At 39.9% G+C, this 10604-nt stretch overlaps 1 protein-coding gene across 2 annotated transcripts in view; it reads right to left on the bottom strand.

The window, feature by feature from the left end:
* Positions 1 to 4628: 4628 nt before the first annotated feature.
* Positions 4629 to 10604, bottom strand: part of mlec (malectin) — a 50741-nt gene continuing 44765 nt past the window's right edge. For both annotated transcript variants that reach the window (XM_080208448.1, XM_080208449.1), the window contains one exon: positions 4629 to 8715. In XM_080208448.1, the coding sequence (XP_080064574.1) occupies positions 8489 to 8715 (227 nt within the window). In that variant the 3' untranslated portion in view covers positions 4629 to 8488. The remainder of the gene's footprint in view (positions 8716 to 10604) is intronic.

Genomic DNA, 10604 nt, shown 5'->3' with positions numbered 1-10604 from the left:
ACTTGGTACCAGTTGGGATGCAAGCAGCAACATTTTGGATGAGTTGAGGCTTATAGAGGATGGAAGATGGGAGGCTGGAGGCATTGGGGCAGGACAGCATTGGAAGGGATGGGTCTGGATAAGTAACAAAACCACCAATTGGTGTCACAGCAGCAAATGGACTGAAACAAGGACAGAAATGGGCAACATCCAGTTAGAGCACTATTGAGAGGAACGCTCAGGTGAATGTTATGGTACATTGAAACTTGATAGGTCAGAGAAGCATATGCAATCAAACTTATTTAGCTTTATATTTTGTTCTACTCTACATACGAATTTCAAATACTGTAGTGATTATAAAGCTGCATTTATCTGACCTCTTTATCCAACACGTACAGATATTGGAAGCCTCCAAGCTCAGCAGTTTGCTCTGTTGCAGTTAAGGGCCTTCGATGTTGAATGTACTCATTGTTTAGCTTCTGTCTTGTCACAGGTGTCATGTCTTATTCTCAGGAAAGTTTAATGAACGTGATGGTAAACTCACCTCCTGATGGGCTGACCATGGAGGTCATTCACAGCAAATATAAAATCAACGTGCATTTATATTGCCTTCAAAAGGAGTACAGCATCCCAAGGCCCTTCACAGGGGCACTGTCGAACAATAATTATTAGGGCACATCACTAAAGCTTGGTCAAAGAGGTAGGTTTTAAGGGCTGTCTTAAAGGGGGGCATGTACAGGTGCAGAGATTTGGGGACGGAATTGCAGTGCTTAAGGCTGAGGCAGCCAAAGGCATGACTGTCAATACTGAAATTATTAATGTTGGGAAGTGTCGCAGGCCAGAATCAGAGCAGCACAAAGATTGCTGAGGATGGTGTGGATTCTTCAGTGGTACTTCCTTTGCACAATTGGAGGGCAAACCTTTTATTATTCTCACAAGATGCTCACTTCCCTGGTATAATTCACATCAACTGGCTCAGACCTGATGGGCTGAATAATCTCCTGCCATGCTGTGAAGTGATACCACAGTATCATGTGATGCTATCAAGAACTGAAAATTAGGTCTGACTGCTCTGGAGCTTCTCTTTCCTTGTTCAAAAGGTCAGAATATCCCACTTCCCTTGGGTCTAGTTATCATGCTTACATCCAGAAAACATATTCCCACAGAGGTTAACCACACAAGTAGCACTCTCCTTCACTGTGCTGTTTCTCCTTCCAGGCACAGATTAAGTTACTGCTGTGCTCAAATCAAAAACAGCTCCATTTCACGTTTGCCATGAGTTAGGCTGCAACACTTGTGAAACATGCATCAAACTAATAAGAGCTGTGGAATATCACCAGAAAAAGTTATTGAAGCACAGTATCTGAGTTCAATCTGATGCATTTCTGGAGAGGGAAAGTATTCACGGATGACACAAGCACATAGAATGGAGAAGCGATCAGCTGTTCCATCAAGGCTGCCATATATTACAATTAGAGCATCGTGACCAAACCCATCTCCAATCCAGCCATGCAACTTCTGGAAGAGGCAAAAATGATCAGTAAACAGTTGATCAGAGAAAAGGGAACAGGTTACTTTGTCCTTTTTCCTCTTCCTAAAAAAGTTTCAGGTTGTACCCATATTGAAATTCTTTTCTCCAGCTTTGAAAACATCCCCAGAGTTCTCCCAATCTCACAAAAACAATATTTCTGTTGGGTTCTGTGCTGGTGGTGATATATACCCTTCTCTCCGCTTTTAACCCAGAAGTAGTCTAATAACTTTAGTGAAAGTAACTACACTCATCCAGAAGTTAGCACCAGACAAGTCAAATTTTTGTGGATTCCAGGCATTCAGATCCAAACGCTGCTATCAAACACCCAGGTTTGGTGCAATGAAGTCAATAGGAAAAGACTCTCCACTTATCCCAAATAGTTCTTATGTCCCACCTCAGAAGAGCAATCCACTGAGGTATGCTGTGACATTTTGTTTTCCTTCATGCCCACCACCTCTTGGCCACCTAGGAGGCACAAGTCAGGAATTGAAGTTATTCTCCATATGCCTGGATGGATGTAGGTAATATACTCAAAAAGCTTCAAACAATTGAGAGCAAAGGAGTCTGCTTCCATAGAATTCCTATGATTCCTGCTTGTTGGCAGTACACCCTTTTGTCTTCATCCTCAAGTTTCATACACAACAGCACCATGGAATACCACATTAAGTTCAGCTATTCAAGCAAGTAGCTCACCCTCAGCTTCTCAATAGCAACTAGGTTTGGGCAATAAATGCTGGCTATGGCAACAATGCTCATACCCCCAGGATAATTAAGAATCATAGCCACTTTTATGGCCTGTAGTTAACACACAAGCAATATAAGGGTAGTGTTGCGTTGTGGGCTTATGCTTTGTACAGTCCTGCTGAATTATTAACTGTCCAATGAACTTTTAACTGAAATAACGGGATAATTACAGACAAGGAGATCATTTGACCTGCCTTAGTTCAATCATCCATAAAGACACTCAAGTCTCCTCTTTGCAGCATCCAATTGATAAAATTCCTCTTGGACTTTCATCGTTACTTTATCTGGGAATCCTGATGCATTGGTCATTAGTGGTGTACAGAACTTCCTGTCTGATTCAAATTCCACTTCCACTAGTTTGTTCATGCTTCTTTGTCATCCTACATAATTTAAATGGAAGTGATTTTCTTTTGAAAAGCGGCATTTTTCAGATACCGCTCTTCAAGTTTCTTCTTGTAACTAATGCTCTTTATTTACTGCATTTGAAGTGGGAAGCAGGTCTACAGAGGTAACAGAGGAAGGTGAGACAAAAGGCAAAACAATCTATTGGCAGCCCACATGGCAGAGCAGGAATGGGATTCCAGAGTTTCCATTTGTATACTTGAATTGGAACCACTGCCAACAGATCTAGTCCTTTTAAAGCCACAAGTACTTACTGTATCAGATAGCAAAAACTGATTTAAACTATCAGTGTCAATGTCAAAATACAATAACTTTGTGATGTTAAAAAAAAGTGCCAAAGCCTGTGGAAGTTTAATGTTTGAAGTTCTGAGTTGTCAATAAAGCCAACATGTAAATCCAGCCAGAAACACATGTTGCAAAAGTACACCAGAGAAAGATACAGTCCTTGCAGTAGGGCTCCTTACTGTTAGCCACATGGTGAAAGTGACACGTTTTTGCTCAGGATAGGAATTAAAATCCTACTCAGCGGATCTCCAAGTTAATCCACCACATGTTGCATTTCAGAGCCAAGTGTCAGCTTTGATTCCAAGTCGATGCTGTAAACAGCGGTAGCAGACCTGAGCCACAGAGACCAGAACAGAAAAAGTCAACCGCAATCCTCAACCCTGCTAGTGATCCCCATGGCTTCTGTGTTAAAGTTCATAAGGTGACTAGGATTGGTATTTTGTCTGCAACACCCAATTCTCCCCAGGGTCAAAGTGCCTGATGCCAATCAACATTAAAGTTTGCATCAAAACTATGGCCACTTGAGGCAGGCAGCAGGGAACTGCCAACACCAGAACTATTCATCTGCATGAATCATCCAACGCCCTTGGCAAAGAGCAGGCAGAAAACACTGCTCAACTGGATACAAACGTAGAAAGCTTTTTGTTTTGCAAATTTAATTCTGAACAAACTTCGTCGGTATTCCTTGTCATGTGTGACAGACAGACAGATCAGACACCCTCTTGGCATCAGGGCACAATATTATAACTGGAAGAGTTGCAAGCAATCTAACAATGCATCATAACATACTAACAATTGGTAAGAGTTCAATCCAAGTCTGGGTTCGACTGGTTTTGAGCCGCAAAAGATAATACTTTGCAAAGTTGCCAATTGACTGAAATATATGTTGAACATATAAGCAACACATTACTGCACACATTGAAACATTATTCCATACAACCAAGCCATCTCAAAATTTGGAATCACTTTTTGAACACAAGGGCTAGTGAAAATCTGGAGTTCAGGAAACCTGGCAGTCAGTTTAGGCTTCCAGAACAGGGATCAATAGGTTTTTGTTAAGTAAAGGTGTCAAGGGACAGGGAAAAAGCAGTTAAAATCAGTCAATTCAAATTGAATGCCAAAACAGGTTCAAGGGGCTGAAAGGCCTGCTCATGTTCCTATGTCTGACTTCAGTAGTAAATGTGAAAAATCAATTCCAAAAACAAGGTTAAAGCCTTGAAATCACAATGTTGGTACACTGCTGAGGTAAGGTCTGACACTCAGCCACATACTGCAGATAGCATTAACACAGACAACAGGATCTGCATCCTTGACAAGCACAGACAGCTCCTGGAATTCTATGCGAGAGGAATTGCCAAACATTCCATTTTTCAAAGGCTGTTGTGTGCAGTTCTTGCTTCAATTTATTTCACTTGCTCGTTTCAAAATTGTATTGTTGATCAACTCCGAAGATTTCTGGTTGCATTGCAATTGCCAATCTAGAAAAGCAGCAGACTTTACCTCAATATACCTGGAGCCAAATTCACGAAACGAGCCAAATTGTCCTTTTGTCCAACTTACCCCAAGGAGATGCATGCAAATCAGCAGCTTTCAATGAATGTGAAGTTAAATAAACTTTATGAATCACCAAGATAAGCACTTAATTTCCAATAGAAGGCATATCACAAAAAGGGGGTGGGTAATGAAACAGCTTTCAATGAAGTTTTATTTCCAAACTGCAGAAAAAGTAACGGCAACAGAGCAGAGTTTGTTGCTATTTGGTGAATGTGGAGATTTCCAGACATTCGATAACAGTTGCTCTAAGCAGGTGGGCTCAATACAATGTGTTTTCTGTGCAATAATTGCATAAACCATTCGCAGACACCACACTATGCACAAATTCATGGATCTCAGAGTTCCATGATTGATTTTACAGAAGTGTGGCTTGCCAGCAGGTCTGGGAGACTTGCAACTTTGGGATGACCACCCACCCCTTCTCAATCAAAACTATTCAAGGAGATGATGAACCCTGATGAAGGTGAAGCTGAACTCAATGTTGGGAAAAAGAAAGTTTTCAAAAGAAAATTTTTGGAAAAAATGTGCCATTTCTTAAGCTTTTTTGTGCAACTAAGTTACCATAATAAGTATTCTGAAGATGTGCTTAGCTTTAAAACAAATTTTTTCAACATTAAATTACTAGTCCACAAACATTTTAAAAAAGGTTTAACTAGCCGACCTATCCAAATTAAATATTCTAAAAACAAGCAAGATTGATCTTGGCCAACTGAAGTCATGCTGCCTGGTTAGGGGATTGGGGGGGTGGACATGATGGTGGTGAATGAAGGTGGTAGTTCTCCCAATCCTACTGGCAAGCTTTCTTCCCTGGGATAATCCGTCCCACCATTGTAGGTTGTGTTAATAGGTAAGTTCGTCTGGTAAAATTGGCAATATGGTCACTGCTGCATTGGCACAAACACAATATCAAAAAAAAAGTACAAAAGGAAGGAAAGTCCCGGAAAGAAATTAAAGCACACTGTAGTTGGTGCACAGCACACAAATATTTCTGATCACAAGCAGAAAACCCTGCTTTGACAGGTTAAGTACGTTATATGTACTGTTATCCAGGGTCCATAATGCAGTCTTTCGCGCATCTGGATACACATGACATAAAAATATCTTTCATCTTCCCCCTTTTCATTATAAACTGCTGATTAAAACCACCAGAGAGTGCAAATTAATACAAACATACCCTCAACCCAAGTTCCTGAGAGCTCCAAATTAAAGCCAAGCTACAAAAAAAAAGTTACACACAAAAAAAAAATCAAGATTACACCATAAGCAAAGATCCTACCTACACCTTATAGGATTTAGGTTAGCAGAAAAGAAATCTAATCTATTGGATCCCCAAAGTTAAACAGCAGTTTGTCTTTGGGACAAGCAACTCTAAACTTCAAGCATTTGTTTTTCCCTCTCCTCCCTCCCTGCCATCCCACCCCCTCCTCTCTCTCTATTGAAAAGAAATAGTTAAAGACTGCTTGCAAACAGAGGCTCAAGCTATGCATGATACTTGAAATAATTTAGGGGAAAAAAAGTAATTTTTTCCATCGTATAAGCCATTATTAAAACTGCTAAAGGAGTTTTCCTTCCATCCTATACCACATGTGGAGAACAATGTTTTTCTTTCAGGAATTACACATTATTTTCTTTCACCCACACTTCAAAAGAAATTTCTCCGAATTATTTTCAAGAAAAGTGTCTTCTGTTTGTGGGAACCTTCTTGGAAAAAAATGAATGTTTATACGAAACTGATTTTAAATATTTCACAATCAATGATTTATAGTGGGGGGATGGAAGGAAGTGCTAAGACTCTGTTCTGTAGGTACCACAGGACCCAGTTTGAAATGCCAAATACTTGCAACATCCCGTTTTCTGCTGCTTCAGCTGAACTGTAACTTCTGAAAGAGCTAAAAACCCCAAACTCACTCCTCAAAGTTGTTTCTGTTGGTTACAGGCTCCAAATTTCAGCTCAGACAGGATTTTACAATAGGTATGAGTAATCAATTTGTCGAAAATCCAAAGTGACTAAAAATCTGAAGTGGCCACTTTGTGTCGGGGGCAAAGCCTGATTTGGCAGCAGAGGTAGTACCTTGGCCTTATAATGGGACAATGCAAAATCCCATTTAACAAAATGGAAGTATACAGAGAGTGGTAAAGAGGCTAGGAACATCATCCATCCATTCCCCTATCCCCAGAGGAGGGCGGAAGGTACAATGTTTAAAAAACCCACAACTGGAGATAATCTCCCATTTTCAGGCACGTTGAACCTCGGTATCTCTTGCGAAGAGCACAGGCAAAATCCCTTCCACCAAAGCACTAAACATTGCAGCCAGCCGCCAAGAATTATCTGACATGATTCTTCCCCCCGACCAGTGCTCCCTTTTGAGGGCAAATTGAAAAACTTCAACTCAGCACAACCTCCAGTTGGCACAGCTCATTCAGTACTGAATGGAGTGAGGGAATTAACCCACTGTGGTTGTGTTTATTTCTGGTTTGACACGAAGCTTCACTGCTCCTGTGCAATCACCATTAATGAACCTGGGCAAAAGCTAGATGCAGATATCAATCCGACTTTGGGGGTGGGGGGGAATGCACTCATTTTTCAATAAGAGATCCAAGTTTTCATTGCGGCTGACAGCAGACAACACATACCATTCCTGCAAGCTTTAGGCAACATTACCACAGTACAGTCACGTAATCATAACTGATACACATTCATTCACATGGGTCTTGTTAAAGATGCATTAATTAAGTCAGTGGAAAACATTAACTTGGTTTCTCAAGAGAGGGGAAAAAGAGGGGGTTTGGGTGGCAAGATACTGCCCAACTTCTGTGTATTTCCTGTCTTTTCTGCTTGTGGCTCAGATTTCCAGCACCTGCAGTATTTTGTTTGTATATTAATTAATGGGGAGTTTTGGAAATTCAAATTTTACTGCTGTTATCACACAATACATTTCAAATACCCGAGAATGAAAACAAACGAGGAGGATATTTTAAAACAGATGTTGAAAATCTGGAATAAAAGCAGAAGATGCTGAAAATACACAAGCAGCCCATCAGTACTTAAAAGAGAAGATGGGTTAATGTTTCAATTGACAAAGTATCTAAACGTAAAACATTTCCTCTTTTTAGGCGCTGACAGAATTGCTATATATTCTGTTTATATTTTAGAAATTAAGAGAATTTGCTATTATAGCCCAGTAAAGTAGGCCAACTAAAGGAATAACCATTCCTTTAAGTCACTGGGGATTTATCTTTGAGCACTCTACCAAACCACCAGATGCCTGTGAAATGAAATTTGTCTTTTTCACAACTTTTCAAAATCTTGTACACATCCCACTCTCAAGCAGCTGACATTCCAGCTCAAGTCTGATTGTTTTAAATACACTGACAGTCCATTATTCAAGAAAAACAATCCTTCATGCCAATGCCCAGGTGTAGATAGACATGGTACAGCAAAGGAGGGGGTGGAATGATTCAAAACAAAAATACAGACTCGTCAATCACTATTAATTTGCCTAAAGTACCTTTTTCATTTAAAACTCTCCATTCAAGTTTTACCAGTGGACTTGTGGGTTTCCTTAAACTGCTAATGGTAAATAGTTCATATACTTGATGTATAGACTTTACATTCAGACAATTAGTACATTTTTCCCCAGTCTAATCAGCAAGTCCTTTAAATCATGCCTTAACCTTGGCTAAAAGGCAACAGAAACAGCTTTGTTCCAGCCACCTGGCTTCTGGCAATCAGCTATTTCGGGCTTTCAAATTTATGCTTCAGAATTATTGCAGGAGTTTTTAAAAACAAAAAAAAAGGGTACAAGTATCTATCAACAAAAAACTTATTGCAATTCAAGCCTTCAAACGCCGATACGAACCATTTCTCTTCCTTTCCCTCTTCATTTCTGAAAATGGAGGGAACAGAAACAAACTGCTTTAAACAGACTGCCCCCACGCTGTGACAAAGCTCCTTTCACCCACAAGCACCACTGTACATGCGAAGTGTATCTCTCATAATCGACAGAGACAAAACAAGGTGGGAATGAAGACCCCAAAGGCAACTAAAATGGGAAACATTAGGCTGCTGTTGTCTGAGGCGTATGGGTCTGGAGTTCGAGGTCCCGACTTCACCTTCTTTTTGCTTAACGTCTTCTTCTCATTACCCTCTTCATAATCTTCCTCTTCTTCCTCCTCTTCCTTTTTTTCTAGGCCAGGATGAGGCAGGAGTTTAGGAACATCTATAAATTAAGTAAAAGTCAACTATTGTTAAAAATTGAAAGACAATTTGAAAATTTGATATGCACAATTCTCATTTACACTGTTCCATCTTTCCAAAAGAATAATTGCCATTATTAGGAAAGGTAAGATACAAGAGTGCATAGACTTGATTTCTATTAATAACCAGCCCAATAGGAGGGCCTATTTAATAGTCAAGTTCAGCCTGTCCATTCCTTTTCCCTGCCGCTAGTTCAATATTGAAAAGCTGTTCCCCATCCTTAGCAAAGTGTGAATGTCTAACTTAAATAAATGACAAAAATAAAAAGTGCACTTTAAAAAAACACTTCACTCTTGAAATATATTAGCCAGGTCTCTGAATATAGCAAACAGGAGAGGACAAGGAAGAGCAGATGAACTGCAATAGCTTTATTTTAGGTTGAAAGGGCCTGAACAATGTTGTGTTGAGGATTTTACCTTTTCCTGGAATACCCAGTGTAAGAAACGAGGAATAGCAGGCCATTTTTCACTTCGAGCCTGCTCCATCATTCAATATTGTGGCTGATCTGATTGTGACTACCTCCACTTCCCTGCCTGTCCTTCATAACCCTCGATTCCTTTGTTGACCAAACATCTGTCTAACTCAGTCTTGAACCTGTTCAATGACCCAGCCTCCACTACTTACTGGGGAAGAGAATTACAAAGGCTATACAAAGCTCTGGGAAGAGATTTCTCATCTCCATATTAAATGGGAGGCTTCTTTTTGTAACTGTGTTCCTTGTTTTGTGTCCCTCACAAGGGGAGGCATCGTCTCAGCATCTACCTTAAGTGTCCTCAGAATATATTTCAGATTTTATTCTTCTCAACTCAAATGAATATCAACCTGCAAAGTTTTTCCTCATAAGACAAACTCTTCATCTCAGGAACTAGCTTAGTGACCTTTCTCTGAACTGCATCCAATGCAACTATGTCCCTCCTTGAGGTGACCAAAACTGTACACTATACCATAGCTGTGGTCTCACCAATACAATTGTAGCAAGTCTTTCCTAGTTAGTCATATATCCATGCAAAGTTTGGAGATAAAAGGTATTTCAAAGATTTACAACCTTTGTATCATGATTTTTATGGCTAAACCCTTCAGGTGTCAGACTATGGATAAAAGACAAATAATAGTTTTGAGTGGATATGACTTTATGGTGAATTTTCAAATCAATATAAGCATCAGAAATTTACAAGTTCTATGCTGTAAGTTTGTCTGATTCTATGAGAGCTTGGTTCGTGCAACTTATTTTACACCAAGTATACAGAATCCAAGGTTTTCTTGGACAAGATAATTTAGAAAGTTCAAAAAAGTAATTTGAAAGCAGTCTGACAGTTTAGAGCAGTGTACAAATGATATTGAATAAGAAAAACTCAAGTTCTACATCACCGAGTTTAGTTCAGGGAGAATGATTACATAGCACAGGGTATGTTCACTGGAGCATGTATGAGCCTAGAAATAATTGCTGGCTTCCATTATGGAAACCTGGCACAATTTTCCTATATCTTTGTGATCTCAGAGGCAGGGAAGCACTTGGCCACTGGGATTTTAATTTATTTTAAAATGCCCACTTTCATCTCCTCAGCAAAGGTTCCATGATGGACAAGGACAATGTAGTTCCATAGACTGGAGCTGCTTGGTACATCTACAGACAGAGGCATTTCTCTCAGAGACAAGACAGATTTGTCATTTTCCTCACAGAGATACTTATCTCAAGCTGTGCTGAAAGCAGATATAAATCTGCCAATACCAGGAAGCAGGATGAAGTGTCCATCCTCCAACCACATCTGAAAGCAGGAAATCTCACCACCCTGCCATTCCTTGGCCCCCTTTTCTGAATGTTAAAAAGTTAAACCTCAATACAGCTCACTT

Source organism: Carcharhinus amblyrhynchos, chromosome 20, assembly GCF_965287045.1.
Source record: "Carcharhinus amblyrhynchos chromosome 20, sCarAmb.v2.hapA, whole genome shotgun sequence".
NCBI classification, from domain to species: domain Eukaryota; kingdom Metazoa; phylum Chordata; class Chondrichthyes; order Carcharhiniformes; family Carcharhinidae; genus Carcharhinus; species Carcharhinus amblyrhynchos.
The sequence above is the reverse complement of the archived record's forward strand: the minus strand, read 5'-3'. Positions and strand labels throughout refer to the sequence as shown.